The sequence below is a fragment of the Nelumbo nucifera genome, chromosome 1 (assembly GCF_055504915.1).
Source record: "Nelumbo nucifera cultivar China Antique chromosome 1, China Antique-T2T, whole genome shotgun sequence".
Lineage (NCBI taxonomy): Eukaryota > Viridiplantae > Streptophyta > Magnoliopsida > Proteales > Nelumbonaceae > Nelumbo > Nelumbo nucifera.
The window spans coordinates 135,650,634-135,673,015 of NC_142649.1; the positions used below are offsets into that span (position 1 = coordinate 135,650,634).

A 22,382-nucleotide genomic window follows, 5' to 3' on the forward strand; every position below is an offset into this window, starting at 1 on the left:
GATGAGAAACTGAAAATTGATTAAGGGTTCTTAGAGCTGTCAATCAATTATATAGTTAGTAATATATAAAGGTCCTACTCCTTCCAAACTGAGCCTAAATTTATATTATCAAAAATGAAGTTTTAAGCTTTGCTTATTATAGATAATTAAATTATGGATGTCAATTATAATGGGGTCTAATCGAGTTAAACCTGGTTATCCTGATTAATAATTGATTCAGTTTTAAATCAATTTTATAGAATCAATTAATAATCTGTTTTGGGACTGATCCACCTTATCCCCGAATCAGACCCAATTTATTGATTGACAGCTCTAAAGGTTCTCAAGAAATTTCACAAATTTTGTTAAGAACTTTTCTTAAGCTTTATTTCCTGTCAAACAAAATATAGCCCCGAGTCATAAGTTGCAATTGATTGGAGTCTGGTATTTTTCACTCTGATCTTTCACTTTACACGTGAAGTATTATTGCTGTGTTGGGAGCCAATGACACTGCAACCACTTGACTAGCAGCAACTATTGATATGATGCCACCCTAGAGCCACTTATGCCTACTTTATTTCTGCAGAGAGAGGGGGATCAATGATTGGTCTTCCCAATATCTCACTGCTCTCCCTCCCTCCCTTCATCACAGCTTTCCAATTCTGATATTACCCTGAACCATCCTCTGTAATGATGTTCCTTGCCACCATCAGTTGACACCGTGGCATGTTCGTAAATCGAGCGAATTCACATCCGCGCCTCACAATGTCCCACAGCGCATTAATATCAAATTCGATGATATTATCATCTGGAGATATTTCTAATCCAAAGTGAGGATATGTTGTGGGGCGCCCTATGGTAAGGCGCATATCAGAATTCAATGTGAGCATGACCACATGCCCTTTTTCTTTTCTTTCTTATAAGAGCCTCCCAGTTTCCTTCATCTGCACTCAGAATTTTCTTTTTTTTTTATTGACCACATGATGTAGTATTTTTAGTGCCTTAAACAGAAAGCTTTCAAATGAGTCTTCACTCTTTCAAAGTAGTAGTAGTAGTACTACTCCCCTTTTTCCTATTAAATACTCTCTCAAATGACATGTGCTTCTGTCCTTTTGGCTAAAAAAAATTTCCTTGGAAAAAAAATTCAAATATGATATTACATTGTTATTAGCTATTCATGAGTTTTATTTCAGAATAACTATGTTTGGTTGGATGGAAAATAAGAGAAACATAAAGCAAGGAGTTAAAAAAACTCTCTTAACCAAGGCTTAAAATATCTATACCATACACACAATATAATGTGATACATATCATGCCTTCTTTTTTTGCCTTTCACCCTATAGGGCTGTAGTTTAATTTTCATGGCATAGTACTGCATGCTTTATTTAACAACATTACACTCTTTTCAAAGATGGATTTAGAGCCGTTAATAATGGGGCTCGAAACCATATTGCGTCTGGGGTTTACCCAGTTACGTGCCACGGTGCCAACCGAGCCACCACTCGATTGATATGCATATCTCACTTTGAACTTTACCCTCAACACTATCTGTTTTTCTCTTATTTTCTATATGATACAATGTGATACAGATCAATACATATAATACTTGGTAATTCACTCATTTGGGTAGGACTGAAATTAGTACACTTCTTTAAGAGATGGAAAATAAGAAAGAGCAATATTGTTTAGGGGCCGTTTGACAAACACTGAAGTTGCACAACTGAAAGACTTGTTACTTTGTCATTTAGCTATTAAAATTAAATAAAAAATTTAAGAATATAGCGATCAACCCCACTTCACAGTTTCAACCATTATAGGGCTCACGACCTCCTTAACATGATATTGGTTAATTAAAATAAAAGAAGAAGATTAGGTTGATATATTACCTCAAAAGATAGAGATGTTAAAATTATCTTGGTTAATTTCTTTTGTCTTCTGATTTGGGCCTCTCGTCATTCTTCCTTGATTTCAGCCAAGGAAGAAAGAAAACCCATTTGGTTTTTCTTACCGACCAAGGGACAGTAAAGGAGACAACCAGCCAAATATTCCGGCATAAGCTACAACCTACGAGTAAAACTCTTGGATTTTACCTCAAAAAAGCCTAGATTCTACCAAAACCCATTAATTACATCGATGGATTTGACGCTAAGCTAAACCTTGTAAAACCTCCATAAATCCTTTATCTGTAGAAGCTACCAAACAGTCGACATCTTATTTCTCGGTAGATGGTCGCTGAATCAATCCTCTGTACCTTCCTGCACTAATCCTTTCTCTGAAGATATTCCAAACAGTCGACATCTTTTTGAAACCATAACAATCATTACAACTACCACCACCTTTACACCAGTAAAAGTTTGTTCATGGGTCCCTTCGTTCTCCACCTCCTCCGCCCTCGCCGGAAAATTCGGCTACCGGCTATCTCTCTCGCCAGTCGTCTGTGCCTCTCAAGGACTTTGCCATGGGAGACTCTCAGTTTACATAATTGGTGGCTGGCTGTGCCACTAGGAGGTAGGCCAGGGCGGCTCCGATCACATTGTTTAGACTTTAGATTGATCTTCGAGCATTGTCATTGACCCAATCGGGGAACCCGACCCGAAAAAAGAGGGTCAGGAACCCATATTTAGTGATCTGAAGGCTGAAGCAGATCTAGATGGCCTGAACGGACCCAACCCCCCCAAAAAATTGGGTTAGGTCGGGTTCGGTCATGGGTCATCGTCGGGTTGCGGGTTGCTTATCTTCAAACCAAAGTTTTCAAATTAGTGTTGACTGTTGATTCAGACAGTTGACCCATTCAAATAATTTGAACCGGATAATTAAACTTCTATTTTTAGTAAAAACAATTAACTTGGTTAAAGAACAATTGACCCAGGCAATTTAACCCTTGACCCATCTAACCTGTGGATAATTCTAACTTAAAATATTTAGGGTTAGGACCTAGCCTTTTCCGATCCAACCCAAAAAGTGGCCTGACCCAAAATGCCTTGGCCCGACTCAAATCCAACCAGATCTAATTCCCACGCCTAATTCTTCATTGATTGGTCCAACTGTGCGCCACTTGTCATCCCTGGTTTTGATTTTTCTTGTACAGTTGTGATGATAAGATCTACGTGGCAGGGACCAGGGAGCAATGTGCATGATTAGGTAATGTTAGAGGAATCGCATCCGCTGAGGTGTATGATCCTGCGGTGGACAAATTGACCCCAGTGCCTGAAAAAGCAACTTGAAGTACAAGTTTGTGTGGGCTGGGTCCCGGGGGGGTGACATGGCAGGGGAAGATCCACGTGGTTGGGGCTTTGCTGAGATTACAATCGCACCGTGCCATTTATATAATATAGGATGTTCAAGGGGAATCAAAATAAAGAGGAAGGCATTTTGGGAATATTGAGAAAATGATGACAAGCTTCTGGTACAGTTATTAGTGCAAGATAATCATACTAATGGGAAGACAAAATGGAGACGACAACTTGACAAGTGAGCAATGAACATATTGATATTGGGCTGGAATATTGGAATGATCTCCTTTTTACTTTTGGGGCGAATTATTATTCTAACCTACGCAAGCTTTCAACTTTATCTTTATCTAAACCATGTTTTAGGCCCATGATGGGACTACTAATCCACAGATTTTCTGAGTGATTCTACCTCAAAATAGATCTTGATGTACTGATGTGATGTACTGGATTACTGTTAATCAATTCATAATGATGCAAGGGCAAGGGGTCATGGTTCATGGATATTAGTGCTCCACCAATAGGGAATGGGCCGGCCCGTAGGGTAGAACGGACCAAGAAAGTTATAGATTTGGTAAACGGCTAAGATCCTTTCATCATGCATAATTTTCATGGGCCCCCCATCTTACCATCTTTGTAACTAAAACCGTAAAAGCTGGTTCCTACTTGCTTCAGGCATGTCGGTCCAAGCACTAATTCTGTTTGTTTAACATCAAAAGAAGAGAAAGGGAAGAGAGAGAGGGGGGAGAGAGAGTGGTGAGTGAGAGAAGGAAAGCGAAAGGTCCTTCACGTGAGCCAGACTCGCGCACGAGGCCCACCCAACCCACTCTCAGACTCTGACACTCTCTCATACGGATACGGTCACCCCGGGTCAATTGCACGGTCAAACTTCTCCGTCAAAGTTGAAAAGCTCATTCATCTCCACACGCCATCGCTCGTGTGATCTTCAATCCACGTGAGTGATGTGACACGTGGCTTGCACGCCCGGTAACCTGACATTTGATGGCGATTCCCGTTGACATTGACCCACATCCATCGCTCGTTAGAGTATGCATTAAATCCGGGCTTCATCGGGCGGCCAAAATTTGTGGTGTTATGGAGAAATCTGGGCCATCCGATGGGGACAACATTGAGATTCGGCTGTCTACTTGCGGAGGTGGAGCCCGGAAAGGCCGACATGGAAGGGTGATATGTCGGTTGTATTGCTATTCTCATCCCCGACCGATCCAGCTCAGTACACGTGGCGAAATTACTGATGAACAAATAGCCAGGTGATACGTGTCCAAGGGGTTTCCCGTAGGAACACGGGCTGAGGAAGTTGGAGACAAGGGGCATGTGTGAGTTAATGAGGTGTCCTAATGATGCGTACGCCATGTCACTTCTATGGGCCCACCGTTAATGATGTGTGAGTTGAGCGACACGTCGGAAAACGTAGGTGGCAACTGGCAAGGTGCGATGGGTGGGGGGGACCACTCGCTGTTTCACTCGCTGTCGTTGAGATAATACTGTGTGTACTTGCTATTCTTATTTATATTTTCCCCATAAAGTCTGTGGACTTCTGCTCCGTTCAGAATAAAAAAAGGACACAGACAATCGTAGAGGACGCTTATACCCTTCATTTTGTAAGGAATTGCACATATACCCTTCCTTTTGACGGATGATTTTGTCAGACAGACTCCATCGGATGATGGGTCATGACTCATGGGAATCTGCTTCACACCACACTCCACAGTCCACACTCCCGACACTCCACAATGGCATTACCGAAATTCTTATGCGAAGACGAGGCAATCACGCAGCGAGGCGAGGCTGCAGGTTTGTTCATGGATATCTCGTTGCCGTTGGGCTGGGCCAGGACCAGCCCAATTTAGAAGTTATAACAACCACTAATTAATATACTTCAGAAGTTTACAGCCTTCATGCGTTAGCCACTGCATCCTTAATTTTCAGCGGAGAATCAGAAAGTAGGGCAATTGCTTGTATTAGAAATTTTTATTAATTGAACAAAAAAAATTATTGAATTAGGAGATAAATTAAATAGAGGCCCAGGCCCAAGCCCAAGCCCAAGCCCTTGGGAATGGTATAAATATAATACCGCAATTTAACTTTCATGGTATAATACAGCAAACGTTATCTATAATATTACAGTCTTCTAAAAGGTGAATGTAGTGCTGTTAATAGCGGAATTGGAAACCGGATTGTGTCTGGAGCTTACCCAGTTACGTGCCAACCGAGCCACCACTCGGTTGGTTGATTGAATTGATACATTGAAGGATGATGGGTGTGGCCTTCTGTTTTGTCCATAAAAAGAGAGGATGTGAAGGACGGTAGCAACAATGAGTCGCGGCAAATCAGAGTCCCACTCGCATATCGTATCGCTGTCTGTCATCTTTAGAAGCAGCCCAATGCCTATGAAGAGAGCAGGCCCAAATTCCCCTTTTTTTCAGAGATTAGGCTTTACTGGTGTAATTATATATTAATTTATGATAAACAGTGTACGAACGTGTTAACAATTAAAAAAAGTTTGTTTGTATATTAGACAGAGAGCTATCGATCCCAGTTCCCACACCAAGCAGCTCTCGTTTCAACCTTGGCCCTTGGGTCACATCCAGAGGAGGGTCACATGCTCTCTCTCTCTCAGCTTTTCTGTGAACGCTGAAGAGGTTCTCTGTGTAGTTAGTACAAGCAAGCTTCGACAAGGGCGTGAAAGACCCTGAAACGAGGGTTGTCTCCTCTCGTAAACCCATCGATTCCTTTTAATTTGGTTGGTCCTGTCGAAGCGGCCATGACCTTCTTCTTCGTCTACCAGATCAAAACTGCAGTATCATGAGGAGAAGGATGGCTGGATTTTCTTTTCTTTTTTCTTTCCTTTGTGTGCTGCGAGCTTCTCTAGTTTTATTTGGTTCATCATGAGAGAGAAGTTCTGTTAAATATAGGGGAGAATGGGCGAAGATAGCTGGGGTATGCAACCTTCTGGAGCTCCACTTAATGTGCAGAGAGACGAGCACTGGAGAAATTTTGATAACTCTGTTAATGCTGTTTCTTTTGGATTTGTTGCAACTGCGATTCTTATTTCCATGTTTCTCGTTATGGCCATCTTCGAGAGATTTCTAAGGCCGAGATCAACCGGACTAACGCCTTCTGGCGGTAGAAATCACAACGATCTCGAGGCGCAGATGGCCTTCAACGGAAAGCTTGGTCACCCATCACCCAAAGTAATCTCTCTCTCTCTCTCTCTCTATTTTTGATTATTTCATCATGACAGGACAGAAGTACTGTTTTGTTCTTCCACTCTGTTTTATGTTTTTCTTTGAAATCTTGTAGTTCCTCTTGCCTGCAAGTCTGCAACCTCACCTGAGTGGAGAAACTATCTTTATTACGACCGAAATGTCCTTCGTTGGGTTGGCTTTTCGGTTTAATTTTATTTACTTTCTTCAATAATCATATATCCATTGTTTGGCTAGTACTGTAGAAGCAAAGCAAATACTTACTTGAAATGAAGCCTTATGTTCTTTTCATATTTCTATTTAAAATTTTATGCTTTAATCTAGGTAAGTAGGGGATGGCTTATCATACTCCGAGAAAGACGCAGCCAGCAGCCTTTCTATTCTGGAAATGAAGTTCTGAATAAGTTTCAGACATTTTAAATTTGACCTTCAAATTATCTTCCTTTCCTCTTTTCTCTTTCCTAACCTTTTGCCACCTGATTACCTGAACATGGAAAGGTGGGGATATATTGGTCTTTTCATAAAAATGTAGCTTCTTCTTCATTTGTGGTTTTCGCTACCTTAAAGTTAAATGGGTCTTTGTGGTTCGGACTTACAGTGGTTGTTTCAAATGACGGACACACCATTGATGGAAGAGAATGCCTTGGGATGATCTTAACCATTAATAAGTCTACTTTAGTTGATCTTGATCATCCAATTGATGGGTCACCAGAAAACTATAGAATTATGGTTATTATGATTTCGTACTTCTGCTTCTTCTGGTTGGGGTCCTGCTAGACTACCCAGTACCCACCTTACCCTCCATGAAGTCAAGAACTAACCAAAAACACTAAGTTACATAAATATAAATGTGGAGGAATTAGTTTTGTAGAAACATCCTTCTACATTCTAACATATTTAGGGTTAGGACTTAGAATGAACAGTTTTCTGATGATTTTATTGAAACAACTCAGTTTAATTATCTTGGACATTTTTGCAGATTGCATTATGCTCATATGATAATACTAATAATACATTTGTAATTGTTTATTCGTGGTCATGTCATGGGCCTCATCATCCACCCATCTATCTACTTTTTGCTTTACAATTTGGCCTATGGTTCAGGATTGGGGAGCGATCCCAACCTTTGGTTTAGGATATAAAAGTTGTTTGGATGATGATCAATTGGGGCATTTAGAAGTGTCAGTTTATCCAATTTTAGTACATGGTGTTTTTTATAGTTGGCAGTAGAATGTATTGGGGCATGTCTGTTATCTCAGTTGATAATGCCATGTGCTTCGTACTAAACTACCAGTATGAGCTCTTATTTTTCTATGGTTTAAACATTCAAAGATGAAAGAATCCTCCCTTTTGAAGGAAAAGAATAGACAGTGGCGTTATCCTTTATAGTCTACTTGGAAACTGGGGTTGTTATTGGCATTCGAGTTAGAAGGAACAGCTAGGACAAAAATCTCCTCTTTGATTCATGTTGTCCGTTTCTACCTGCAAGATTGCTAGTGAAGAAAATGCTGGCAAAGGTCCATAAGCTGCCAACCACATTTTCTGGATCTTGTCTGGTGCATTTCTTTTCACCTTGCTAAAAATGTTTTTCTTTTTTTTTTTTATTCTGAACATTTTTGCCTGGGAGAGCACTACACTAACTCACTAAGATTACTATTGCCATTTCTGGTGGAAGAAATGACTAGGACAGATCTCTTTTGGTCCAATTATTTACTTCTACGTTCTATATGGATTGCCAGTGGAAAATGCTAATGATGTTTCGTAACTACCAATCACATTTTCTGGGTCATTTCTTTCACAGATTTTTTTGCTTTGCTTCGAAAATTGGTAGTACAATGTTTTCACAGGATTCAGGCCAAGTTAATAGGCCCTAGTTGGTAGTGTTAGCAGTAGTGGTGTGAATGTATTTATCATTACATTCTAATAGATCTTTCTATAAGTGTTACAGAAGTTTTATCAACTATTGAAAGATAGACTTTCTGTTCAAGTCCTGAAATTCCTGATTTTGCCAGTTAAGTGGCGCTTCTGATCTTATCTATACCCCAAAGACAGGTTTTCGGTCATTCTCTGAATTGTGTAACATTTTTGGAAGGCTGGCTGCTAATAGAATAATACATTTGTTTATACAGTAGTCTTGAGTTGTAGCTGCTTTTGTTTATTTTGCAGCTGCTTTCCTATTATTGTAGTCTTAGTAATTAACTGGTGCTGTTGTCAGTGTAATGTTATCATTATCAAACCTATTAAACAACCTTATTGAAAGTTTGAAGCTTTGCCTATTTTAGGATTGATAACAAGTTTAGATGTTAACTTCTGTGTTTATGTTCTTTGTTGGAATTTGCAGATGTCGATATATGCTAGTGGTGTGTCAGTGTTGATGCCAGGAGAAGAAATTCCCACCTTCATTGCTCACCCAGCTCCTGTGCCATGCCCTCCAGAGCGTGTTTCATGGCCTCTCCACCAGCATGTCTCATTCAACTGCCCTGCCACGGGTGTAAACTCAACCTTGACTTGAAAAGAAAAAGTGTAAAGAAGACATTACTTTAGATCCCTCCATGAAGAAGATCCAAACCAAGAAAAACAACTCTGAACAGAGGGATCTTAATGGAACACACCAATCGAATATCAACATCTCAAACTTGAGCAAGGACACCTTTTTTCCCCATTTTTCTCATGCAAATACTGAATATGGCGAACAGGTTGTCCAGATTCCAGGACAATTTCAGATGAGCAAATTTAACTTGCTCTTGTTTGCATGGGCTCTCTTTTGTGCCTTGATTATGATTTCCTCTTAACATTTTTGTATCAGTGATTGAGGTCTGTCAAACGTGACGAGTTTCTCGTCCTTTGAATTGGTCAGTGGCTTGTAAAAATCGAGGAAAATAGCTGGGGTTTGGAATGAGAGATAAAGGCTATTTGTTCATTGTTTGTATAAAAAAGGTTTGAATCCAACTGTTTACTTTTGCTCAAGAAAAATGCTAGTTTTGTATCAATTAACCCGGGGTATGCCCAAAAACAGATAAGAAACACATGGAGGCTTCTCGAGCTAGTTCAATGAGCTAGAACATTCATCTTCCCTTGCTTACAATTAATGAACTTTATCGACTCAAAAAGCTGAAGCCAGGAATCTAGCTTGACTCATTACTGGTTCAAACCCCCAAGGTTACCGTTTTCTTCGGATGCTGCAACAACCTGATAAAATTCAATCTTTCTAACAGGTTTCAAATGCCAACTTGAAAGCTTCGATCGAACAGGACCCATGCTTCAGTTTTGTAGTGTTCTTACGGCTAGTGACTTGGTTACCCATAAACTTGCAACAGAGTACGAGACGTCATCATCACTTCTGCATCCAAGCCAAGAGCCAAACTACAATTTTCTTGCAAAGCTGCTTTGTATAAATAGATAGCAGCAGGCCTCTCTGTTTTCTCCACACATACGGTAACAACTTATCCGTGTTATTATTAGTAGGTGTAAATAGGCTGGGTTAGATCGGGTTGAGATCCATCCTAACCCAACCCCAGTTTGTTGAACCCCCAACCCGATAACTTCATGCCAAATGTACTTATTCGTGTAGGATTATTGGACACATGATTTGGGTGCAAATTCTAATTTATTTTTGTTTCAAAATTTACCTTATTGTGTACATAGATGCATGAATACATACATATATCTAAGTACTTAAATAAATACATATTTATATAATATTTAAGTATGTAAAGATGAAGTTAAATTGGGTTTGGATTAGATCTAGTTGGTCATAAGGCCTCAACCCTAACTGAACATAAGATTATGTCAGGTTCATAATTTTCAACCCTAACCTAAACCCAACTTTTAACCTAACCCAACCCAATCCCATTTTTTTCGGGAAAGTCACAGCCCTAGTTAGTAGCAACCAAAGCTGCTGCATTTCTTGGATAACATTCAAAATGAATATAAGGGTCCGGGGATGGAGTTTTATTTTCCAAAATCCAACTGCTTATCGTTATTATTATTGCTTTCATGGCTGTAGAGTTTCATTCTGCTTTCTGCAAAAGCAAACATTAAGTTTATGAGCTGTGGACGCCAAGTGAATGTCGGGACCCAATAATTGAATGCAACTCCTCTAAGAAAATAGTACGATCATGGCCTAGAGCTCATTGAGGAGTGAGAAAATTGCTGCCTGCCACTCTCTCACACACACAAAAAACAAAAAACATGCGGATGGCGTGTAATTTGCTATGTGACATATCACATGGGTTTGGGCTGGAATGGACTATAAAGTGTAAGATTTTAATTGGGCCTGTTCCAAATCCTAAAACTCTGGTCCGGTCCATTTTAGAACCAGAGCATGCATGGATAGGGAAGGGTGGATGATCTTAAATTTTATGTGCCAATAAAAAAGGGAAGCTGGGAAAGAAAGAAAGAAAGAAAATTGTGAATAGAATAGAATAGAATAGAATAGAGAATGGGAGAAAGGATCCTCCTCATCCTCAATTGTGTTCTTTGTTCTGACACGAGTCATATGGGTTTGTCACAACCCAAAAGACCCTCCAAAAATGAAGAACCAGCCCATGTGGACTGGAGTGGAGGGATGACAGTGAATGTAAGACAGGCCATTATATGGTGTCCCTCCAGTTTTGTCATTTGCTCAGTGTCTTGGCTCACTTCACCGCCTTCTTTCTGATTGGCATCTTTCGCTAAATAATACCCAGTCTGCAACACTTCCCAATCAGATCTCTATGCCTATAAAAGAGTCTGTCTCTCACCATGTAGCAGGAGTAGTGACTTTGTTATCCACAGTGGGAATGGCTTCTTAGTACTAACCAATAAAAGAATGCATCTTTACTTAGGTTGCGTGGTCTGGAATTCATAAATTCTATGACAGCTTTTCCTATTGGAGCCCCCTTATCCAAGGGGCTAAGGTCCTTGTTTTTCTCCTCCTTCTGGCTACTGGATTATCAATTATGGGCCAAGCTATAATTCCAGATTATCTTTCTTTCTTTCTTTCTTTCTTTTCTATGCAACCCCACGACGCCTCTTCACAGTCTTCGACCCATGATGATTCATCCACTAGGGAATTGGCCAAGTTAGCCAGCATATCATCTACACAATTTCCCATACTATATGTATGAGTTGCCTTGTAATAGACGTGAAGCATTCAGATTTCTTGAACCATTGAACTTATTCTCCACAGGGTAAATGCTTTATGATTGATAGTCAACAATGAGTTTGGAGTCACCTTCAAAGTTCAATCCATATCCATTCTTGAGTTATGCTGACCAAGGTGATTCCAATTCAGCCGACTCCTACTCCTTGGCTTGGTTGTTGACTGATGCATCAAAGTTCCTATCTTTATCACATTTCATTGTGTGCATTATCTATCTACATTACTCTACTGCATTTAGTTGGTTGATGGAGTTTGTTCTAAAGTCTTGTCTGGGCTTGGTTCAATTTCTTGGGTTGGGAATCATGTTTATTCATTTGTTTCCAAATTGCTCAAAATAGAAAACGATTTTCTGCATGTTCTGTCCCTTGTTCATATTTTCCAGAATCAGCAGAATCGTTCTACAAAGCTTTCTCTGGTGCCTAGACTCAAAGTAGGAAAGTTCCTAATTCATCGACTCCTCAAATTGAAAATCATACAAACATGTCGCCCACAGTTGGGGGGGGCGTACCCGTAAGCACTGTTAACGTAAGCTTAATCCCCAATAAAAAGATGGCTGACTCATGGTCAGAGAGCAAGTTGAGTCTTTGCGACAGGAGGTAGGTAGTACGTATTTGGCAAGTATTACATATTTTATCAATAAATACAAATCAAGCCCAAGAAATTGACCCATACCTTGTCAAAAAGAGCCAATTTTTGACATTAGAGATTTCAATGGATCTGGTCTGGGTGAATCAGTTTTATAAAATAGACCCACAATCGAATCAATTATTAATTGGGGTAATAAGGTCAGACCCGATTACACTTGACATCTATAATTCCCTATGATAATAACAACTTGGAACTTTGTTTTTTATAATATAACTTTAATAAAAAATGAAATTAAATAGTAAAGTTCATATGTTGATGCACTCATGTCCTTCTAACCAAAATTATATTTTATACTGTCTATAAATTTACCCTTTTATACATAAAATACAGAAAAAATCGAAGACCTTTATATATTATTGTAAGAAATAAGCATTAACCATATATGTTATATGGTATTTGGATTTAACTTTTATGATCTACACAAAAACCAAGTCAAGTATCTGCTTTATATGATATAGATATAATTAAATCGGGGGTCTTAATCGGTTCAAAACAGTAAAATCCGGTCATAACAGATCGCAGTCTTCAGTTGGGCTTCATCAAAATTTGAAATGGGCCAAGCCCGAAACAGTGTAAAATGCTGGCTCGGGCCAACCCAGATTGCACCTCAAATATTGCTAACACAATTACAAATCGAGACAGAGTACATGACCAGACTGCCCTACTGACATTTTCATCCTCAATGCAAAGCATCACACGAATGATGGTCAGGAATTTAAAAATTAAAATGGCCCAGGAACAAAGAATCCTAGAACGAGGGCTTCCCTCATCTTGGACGTGGCAGGAAAAGATAGGGCCACGTAGCAGGGGGGCTTGGCTTCTCGGCCGAATTGAGAAACCTCGAGACCTTCTACTTCATTTTAACTTTGGGAGTGGTGCAGGGAGAAAGAGAAAGAAGGGCATAGAGATTAGAAGTTGAACACAAAAAAAGGATTATATGATCTGCTACAAGAAAACAAAAGGTCGGTCTCTACAATTAAAAAGGAAGAGGACCACTCACCCACAACCCTCCAATGCAACGGCTACGGAATTTAGATCCTTGCCACCGTCCAAAACTTTGCCAAATTACTTCCAGAAATCAGTCCCTAGACTAGCCTCAAGCCTCTGACGAGGAGGGTTAATTAAAATCCACCGCTCTCGTAAAAAAGAAGAAGAAGAAGAAGAAAGAATCACGCCTATCTGTGGATGGATTTTGTCACAGAACAAATCTTTCGTAATGGACAAAGCGTAAACATGGAGAGAGTATTCCCGAAGCAGGCCGATCCAACTGGAGATGGAAGAATTATTCTATCCTGTACCTTTTTGTTGTTCAGGTCGTAGGCCGTAGCTCTTTCTTCGACTAGGGTCCTCAGAATTGTTGAACTATCTATCTATATTCAGTTATAGAGGGGTGTAAAACTGTAAATGGTATTCCATGATGTCCAATATAATCGAATCGAGTTTGATATTTCAAATACAGTAATTTATAAAAAAAATAAAAAGCTTATACCATTTAGTTTATTTGATCGAATTTGGATATAGCCTCATTTTATTCGGGAAAAATCCAAACTGATTAGAGCATTAATATATACATTTGAGGTTATCTAAATAAATTTTATTTCTATTTGGTGAAAAAATAATTAAATGTCGCAAGATGGATGAGCGGTAAAGTAGAAATGATATAGTTAGAAAAGAAAATCATAGGAAGGAATTTAGGAGTATCTCAAATAAATGATTGTGAGAGAATATATTGAGATGATGGGGACTAGAATTAGGGATGTAAACGGATCAGATCGGATTTGAATCAAGGTATATTTGAATCTGATCAAACACTGTTCATGTTGGATCTGATCCGATTGGATTTGATAGGACTCGATTTGAATTTGAATCCTATTGGTAAGTCAGATCTTCATATATGATCCGATCCGACTTGTTTTTTTTTTAATTAATAAATTATTAAAAGAAAAATAAAATATACTAATTTAAATAAAATAAAAATAAAAAATATAAGTATTTTTTAATTATTTTCATCATATATATACATGTTTTTATAAAAAAATAAATAATATAACAGATTTATAAAAATATAATATAAAATAAATAAATAACATATATATATGTATTATAATATATAATATACATTGAATTAGATCTTCTCGGATTGAATAGGGGGTGATTCAAATCCGATCCGATTTTTTATCAGATCATATTATCCGATCCAAATATTCGAATAAGAATGATCTAAATTCGATCAAATAGGATCAGATCAGATCATAATCTGATCCATTTGCACCCCTAGCTACAATAGAAGTTTAATAAGACATGGGTGGAACTAATAAATCTTTTGTTTTTTTTTTAAATGTCCATAATTCAATGATAGATATGGTACTAAACAGAACGGGCAAGGTGAAATAAGATTCATGTAGCATAGTTGAGACAACCATGAAAGTTTTTGAATGGGTTTCTATAGCTTGTATGGCATAAATACCTCTTTACAAGCAGAAACTATGGCAGTTTTGGATGGCCTTGGGTGATGTTTTGATAATGGTATCAATGACTTTGAAGCGAAAAGTGAAAACAAAATTCTTAGGAGAACTCAAGGAAAAATTAGTCATCCTTAATCAATATTTACTGCTTAGGAACCTATCTTCCTTTTAAGCCCCGTTCGCTTTTCTTTTGGCCATATAATTGGGTAAATACACTTGTTCGACAAGTGTTTCTCATGCAAGTGTATTTACTTATATTCTTTTATTTCTTAGGTGAGTGACATAATGACCATTTTATTCTTAAAAAGATAATATTAAAAGGGATAAAAAAATAATTATTTCATGGGCCTCGCATTGAATCCGCAAAAAAAACGTAGGATTATTGGTCAATGGGGATCATTTTCCCATTTACAACTTTGCCCCCAACATTTACCCAAAATGGATGTGCCTTTATCAATAGATGTGGGATTTAAGTATAACAACTTTCCCTCATATAAATTTATTTGCTATTTATTTGAAAAGTTTTACACTTCTCTTATGTGGATAAGTTATTTTCCTGTTTAGTCAATGGATATTTTTTTTTCCATTGACCAACTTTACATTCTTTTTTTGCATTAACTAATGGGCTCTATGGTAGAATAAGCTCCACTTCCTCGGGTAAAATTTACCCATCTCCTAGGTGGATAACTTTCCCACCTAGGGGAAAATTTTATAAAGTATAATGGGACAACTTTGTCTATTTTTATATTATCTTTTTATGAGTAAAAATGTCATTTTGTTATTTGAGAATCCTGGAAATCAAAAGAACATGGGTAAATGCACTTACCTCTCTTACTTGGGTAAGTTACAAAGATACAAACAAGCGAGGCCTTAAGAGTAAAAGTTACTAAAATTTAGAGGTTGTTTGGTATTGTGTCATTATTTAATAAATGTTTTGTATTTGATTTATCTTATAAAAACAAGAAAAGTGGTTGATAAACGTTTTTTCATATTGCTTGAAAACTAGACGCCATTAGGTGCCACATAAGGTGAACAATAAATAAACATCTTATTGCTGGGGAAACAGTAAAAGATAGCTTCTCCTAACAGTTGACTCTAACACAAATTGAGACAAACATTTATTTAATAAACATTTTATCAAATAGCATTTCAGAATAAATGTTTATGTGGTAATGAATTGGCACCGTTTTTCAAATAAATGGTAACGGAACCTAACAACAGAACTAAACACCATCTTAATGAGACAAAAAATCCATTAAACATGTAGTACAAGCAAAAAAGGTACAAAAGATGAAAATAGAAATAGAAAAAACTTACGTAGATAAAATATAACACAGCTAAACACTCTTACTATATAAGTGTTAAGTGTTACCATGAAAGCAGGGTGGGTTCGAGCCGAGCTGGATATCTAACTATTTGAGCTCGATTCAACAGAATATTGTGAAGCTTGAACTCGGGCTCGACTGTAAGCTATATTTCCTTATAAAAATTAAAAATTATACATATAAAAAAATATTATATATAATATTTTTGCTTATATATATATATACAACTTTTGATATATTATTAAGCACACTCTTCTATAAGGGAACCAAGCACACTTTTACCTGGATTAATCAATCTCAAAATTTCTCGCATTTTGAGAGTGGACTATTTCAACATTCCTATCTGTCGGTACAATTAGTATGTATTTTTCTTTATTATTGATTTTGGGTTGTGCGGAAGGTGGCAGGGAGTACTTTGTAACATGGGCTCTAGGTAAAGGCGGGTTACGTCCCCCCTTTATTCAATTATTTGATGATGGTGTGACGATACAATCATACAATGGTAAAATAATTCAATTAGATCTGTATAATTCAGATCAATTGAATATTCAGTCAGGATTCGAATTCGATATCAACCATTTCAAGTATCCAGTCGAAATAGAAAAAAAAAAAAAAAAGCAAAAGAAAAGTTACTAATATAAATTTAATTCGAAGTCTTTTTTACCAAAAAAAAAAATCAAAGTCAACATCCATATTGAAGATGAAACCCGACATTTCCCTCACGACACATTCAGATTACAAAACCCCCTCGCTCTCGCTGTCATGAAGCACCAACCCCATAAATGCACAAATCTACAGAAAGAGAGAGACCTGAAAAGAAAGAACTTAACTACGACTACAAGGTCAGCCACTCCTCACTCACCTCGCGGAAACATTGCTTGAATCTTGATTGCATTTCATTTATAATTGCTCAGGTGATAGAAAGAATTTGAGAGAGAGAGAGAGAAAGGGTTATTCTGAGAATCTCGGCACGACGGATCACGAGAATCAAATACGGGTCTTAACCCCAAATATTTTGCTGTCTCACTACTAACGTCTCTAGACTCGACTATACCCAGCTTTTTCAATCAATTACTATTTACAGAATGAGTAGAAAGAGTGAGCCATCACACAACTAACGGCTACTTCTGACCTACAACCTCACCGGCGACGGACAACCCAACCGGCTAACTGAACAATCAATATGTTAACTACTTATTCCCGTTGACAGCGACCCACATTTTCTTTCCGGCCGAAAAGGCCTTCTCTGATGAGATCTTTTCATCTTATCCCCAATTTCATTACATCTGCGCAAGTACAGAAAATACAGTCTAGATGAAATCTGAAAAAGTAGAGAAACTATTACAGGAATATAAAGCATTCTAACGAAACGTGAGGGTTTTCAAGGGACTCGTTAGTCTGCCAGTTTCCGTCTTTTGTTTCTTCTAACTTCTGGTCAGGTTCCTGAGGCAGCGGCGGGACTCGGCCTGGGGACATCCCGGGTCTCCTCGATGACGGGCTGCGGCCGATGGTTGACCGAGCCGCTCCTGACTCAACCGGACGTGTGGCTGGTGACCTCGACCTCCGACCGGAACTGTCACCGGGATCTTGCTTTAGTCCATTGTTGCCAGATATCCGTCGTCGCGTTGCATGGTTCATTTCCTTGCTGTGAACCGATCTGATGGCATTGTCGGTTCTTCTGCCGGGAGACGGTTCGAATCTTCTGACAGGAGACCTGCCTCCCTTATCTGTCCTCCCGGCCAAATCACCTGAAGCAAAGCGTTTTTTAGGGACTTTACCCGGAGATCTATCCACTCTCTGCCGTACTTCTCCGTCATCCCGGCTCCTCTCTTCGTCGTCCTTCCTCTCTGTCATGGTCGTCGTGGAGAGGCTCTCGCTTACGCTACAGATCTCCGACATTTCAGAGGCATCTTCCACTGCGTTGGATGGAGCTTTCTTCTCCACACTCTCCTCTTCAAGGTCCAGCAAAGAGGGCTTCCGGATCTTCTCGTTGTGAATCTTCGGGAAAGGGAGGAGCTTGGGTTTGGGAGTCTCCGACAGTACTTCCTTCACAGTCTCCTCTTCAACCGGAGGAGGTGCAGGTGGAGGAGCTTTGCCGTTGGCCCTTCTAACGCAAGAGGAGTCAAGCTCCGGCACCAAAGCTCTCTCCGATAAATGCTGGTGCTTTGGGGAAGCTAGCTTCTCTTCACCACTCTCATTGGTGCTGATACAACAACCCATTTCGATTTTGCTGCAAACTCAAAAGACTGTAACGGCTGAAGCTTTTGAACCCGTGAATTCCTTCAAGTAAGAAGAGATTGTAAGTGGCATAGTGAGTTCCAGGCCTAAATTGAAGCGGTGGAAATCAGCAGCGATGTTTTAACCGGAGAAATAGAGAGAGAGTGGTGGGAGAGGTCGGAGGTGGAGAGAGAGAGAGAGAGAGAGAGAGATGAGATGAGATGAGATGTGAGGATTCATTAACAGGCGGGAATGGTAATTAAGTTAGAGAGAGCAGACAACACATCACCCAGTCACAATAAAGAGTATTTATTGGGAGTTCTGCTGCGGTTACATCTTACAATAAGAAAGAGAGAGTGGGAGTGGGAAAAGGACTTAATGAGGACGTCTTTTTAGGGAAATACCTTACCTTGTGTCATCACTCATCACTCTCGTCAACACCACCTTTGAGAGAAGCGTCGATCAACTGTGAGAGAGATTGTTTTTATTCCAGGGAATAGAAAGTATAAAGTGTGGCGTGTAAACTGTAATATACTGTGAAGTCAGATAGTAGAGAAAGTTGAAGTTGTTATCATTCATATTTACCAAGAAAAAAAAAAAAAGTAGACAAACCCTTTCCCTGTTTAATCTGTTATTATATGATTATAGGTAAGAATATACAGTATCCTTGTAAAGACTGTTGACTCTGTTCTTGTTGTTGGTCTCTTGATTGCATTCCGAGCATTAATTTTTCGCCTTTTGGCTTAATAAAATGAACATTTTCCTTAGTATTTCACTATTTTGTCGTAATAATGCCCATGTGCATTACTCATACCAGACCAGGTATTAGACAATTTTAAATGGCCTAATTACAAATTTTCTAAACGATTTTGTGCTTGTCTTCTTTATTTCATATTTAAGTGGTACAATATCACTAAACCCAATCTGATGAAATTATCTATCCTATTTCAAGGAAAAAGAATCATCCAAAAGAGTAATTTGAACATTTAAAAATGTCTAATCTAATACACTATGTGATGTATCATTGTCTAAAAAAGTCTAATGCATTCTGTGATGTACAAGAATTTCTAATAGTATAGTTTTTTTCCTTTTTTTCTATTAAACAGTAAGACATTACGAGGGGAAATCGTTTAAAAAAAAGGTGGAAGAAAAGGAGGGAGAGAGAGAGAGAATAAGTGGGCCACTGGGCCTTTTATTTATTTTTGTCCATCTCTCGCTTTTCCCCTAACCTTTCTCATGGTTACTGAATCCTGACTTCCTTCTCTTTTATTTATTAATTATTGTCTGTGCAACGTTTTTTTTTTTTTTTTCAAAAGAGGAACCAATAAAAACATCAGGGATTCATCAGCTGCCCACTGTTCATGGGTCGGGCTCGGATCGGGCTTTCACTCTGTATTAACAGATTTTTCTAAGACCCAAACCCGAGCCCGGTCCTCATAAAAAGCCCAAAGCCCGGGCCTACGCCCAAACCCGAAATTTAGCCCATACTATTACCACTGCTGAAGCGGCTGAAAAAAAAAATATATATATATATAGAGAGAGAGAGAGAGAGAAAGAGAGAGAGAGAGAGAGAGAGAGAGAGAGAGAGAAATTATAAAGAAAATAATAAAAAATGTATATATTAAATTATAAATATATATTTTAATAAATATTATATTATTTATATATTTTATATAATATATAAAATACATATTATATATTTTATAAAATATATAATGCTGAGTCGGGCCGAGCCGGGCTTTTTGATAAATCCCGAGCCCGGCCCGAAACACAATCGGGTTTACTGTGTTAGGCCCGAGGTCAGGCCCGCAGGCCTAATTACATGACCAAGCCCGACCGGGGTGCGGGCCGGGCCATCGGGCTACCCGGTCCATGAACAGGTACAGGATCTAATCTACTTAGATGAGGGGGGAGTCTATTAAAAGAGATAAAAGAGTTCCTTAGTCTAACTTTCTTGACTAGAACATGCGCTAAAACTGTATTACATCTATTTACATAAACTAAAGATAAGTTTTTTAAAAAAAAAGTCAATAGATGCTTAATGTGGTTTGTAAGGTGTTCATTTCATAAGATGTTTCTTTTGGTTTCTCTAGTGCCTTCTAACACTGCCTTTGCATCTAACAATAAAGTTGCTGAAATGATGTTCTGAGAAATCAGCTTTCTTAAGCCTCGGATGATTGCCCACTGTTCAGTTTCACCTTACGAGATGGCCATGCAGGGTTCTCCTTCTGCAATCTCAGTACTTGTATTGTAAGAAGATAGATAGAGGCACGTTGCTGCTCTATGTGTATTTGTGTCCCAAGATCCATCCACTATTATATAATTGGCAGATGAGCAGTTTAAAGACAGCGAGTGTGTCCGTGTTTAGAGAGTCACCTTTCACATTTCCTTCTATATTGTTCACATTCAAAGGAAAATAAAGATCTACACGATTACAGACATCCAGAGGATTTGGAATTTTAGCCTTGAAAACAACTTCATTTTGTTCATCCCATATACTTCTTAGGAGGGCCATAATTCTAGATAAGTAAATTTTCCTTAAGGACTTGTTCCCTCCAGCATTTCGAGACCACCTCGACAGGAAGTCTATTGTATTTACTTGCAGAAAACTATCTGGGTTAAAGCCTACTTGACCTTGCAGCCAAACCGCTTTCATAAGGGAGGATTCATAAAATTGATGATTTTGAATCCAGAATGGACATGACTCTTTGTTTTGATTGCATTTGATAAGATCTTCCATCCAAAGATCTGGCATCTGTATGGAGCTTGTAGTTCCACAACATCCTCTACTGAATTACATTTTGGGGGTCAGATATTAGATCTGCAATGAAAGTTCTATAGGTTGATCCGGCAGAGAAAGTCCCATCTGATGTTCCTTTCCATAAGAGACAATCCTCTAGGCTGTCAGGATTTAGAGGGATATGTTGAATGGCTTCTACTATGACATCATCAAAGATTTTTCTTAGAATCTCTACATTCCACATACCATGTTGTGATAGGAGATCATTGACATGGATAGTAGAGTTTTGTTCTTATTGGAGCATGCCATCTTTCAATGTGGGTTTACTATTTTCACTCCAAGGAATCCATGGATCATTTAAAGCATCTATCTTCTCTCCCGTCCCATCTTCCAATGTAGTTGTTTTTCTAGATCTTTCCTCAAGGATAGAACACATTTCCACCACCATGAATGCATGAATCTGAGTTTTTCTTCTCGCAGGTGAAGAAACTTTTATTTTTTAAATATTTTGTTCTGATTTGTTCAGCACAAAGGTCTTCACTCCCGCTTAGCAATTTCCAGATTTGTTTAACAAAGAGGGCTTTATTCATTTCTTTAGCTCTCCTCAAACCCAAACCTCCATCATTCTTCATTTTACGGATTTTCCTCTAAGCAATTTTATGGCCATAACTTTTTTCTTTATTCCCCTTCCACCAAAACTTCCTATAGAGTTGGTTGAGTTTTGTTAAGACTTTTTTTGTTAGGAGGTTCGTTAACATAATATAGGTTGGTATACTTTTGAGTCCTGGTTTTATGAGTGTTGTTCTTCCCGCTTGTGAGAGAAGCTTTGCTTATTAGGAATCCATTCTTTTCTCAATTCTATCAATCATCTCGCTATAAGCATTACTCTTTTTCCTTTCGTCCGCCAACCAGGAGCCTAAATATTTTGAATGGTAACCCATGATCTTCATATTGAGCATCTTACACATGAACTTTTGGTGGACTCTGTGGATATTGCTACTAAAGACTATACCAAATTTCTGATAGTTTATTTGTTGCCCTGAGATTTTTTCAAATTTTTTCAGTGCTTTTAGATGGAGGAAGGTTGGATTTGCTTTGGTGAAGACTAAACAGTCATCAGCAAACATTAGATGGGATATTTTCCTTGTGTTTTTTACCCATTGCAATGCCTTCAATTTTACCAAATTCTTCTTCCTTTGAGAGAATATATAAGAGCACCTGCATTACAATGATGAAGAGAAAAGGGGGAGAGGGGGTCTCCTTGTTGGAGTCCTCGTTTTGTGGTGAAGACCTTACAAGGACTTCCATTTAATTGAATCGAAAAGGAGACTGTTGAGAGACATTGGTAAATCAAATTACACCATTTTCCTGGGAATCCCAATCTTTTCATCATCTCTATGATGAATTC

At 38.5% G+C, this 22,382-nt stretch overlaps 2 protein-coding genes across 2 annotated transcripts; one reads left to right on the forward strand and one right to left on the reverse strand.

Moving 5' to 3' along the window:
* Positions 1–5,587: 5,587 nt before the first annotated feature.
* Positions 5,588–9,356, forward strand: LOC104612571 (CTTNBP 2 amino-terminal-like protein). Its single transcript, XM_010280014.3, has 2 exons — positions 5,588–6,424; positions 8,778–9,356. The coding sequence occupies exons 1-2, from the start codon at positions 6,152–6,154 to the stop codon at positions 8,946–8,948; spliced, it is 444 nt and encodes a 147-aa protein (XP_010278316.1). The 5' UTR covers positions 5,588–6,151; the 3' UTR covers positions 8,949–9,356.
* Positions 9,357–17,214: 7,858 nt separating this feature from the next.
* Positions 17,215–18,790, reverse strand: LOC104612572 (uncharacterized). Its single transcript, XM_010280015.3, has one exon. It carries the CDS (start codon positions 18,235–18,237, stop codon positions 17,359–17,361), a length of 879 nt encoding a protein of 292 aa, XP_010278317.1. The 5' UTR covers positions 18,238–18,790; the 3' UTR covers positions 17,215–17,358.
* Between the last annotated feature and the right edge of the window lie 3,592 nt (positions 18,791–22,382).

Bases quoted from the DNA above. Each gene is read 5' to 3' on its own strand.
- LOC104612572 (XM_010280015.3), bottom strand. From the start codon at position 18,237: ATGGGTTGTTGTATCAGCACCAATGAGAGTGGTGAAGAGAAGCTAGCT.
- LOC104612571 (XM_010280014.3), top strand. From the start codon at position 6,152: ATGGGCGAAGATAGCTGGGGTATGCAACCTTCTGGAGCTCCACTTAAT. The intron at 6,425-8,777 runs GTAATCTCTCTC...TGGAATTTGCAG, and splicing joins TTGGTCACCCATCACCCAAA to ATGTCGATATATGCTAGTGG.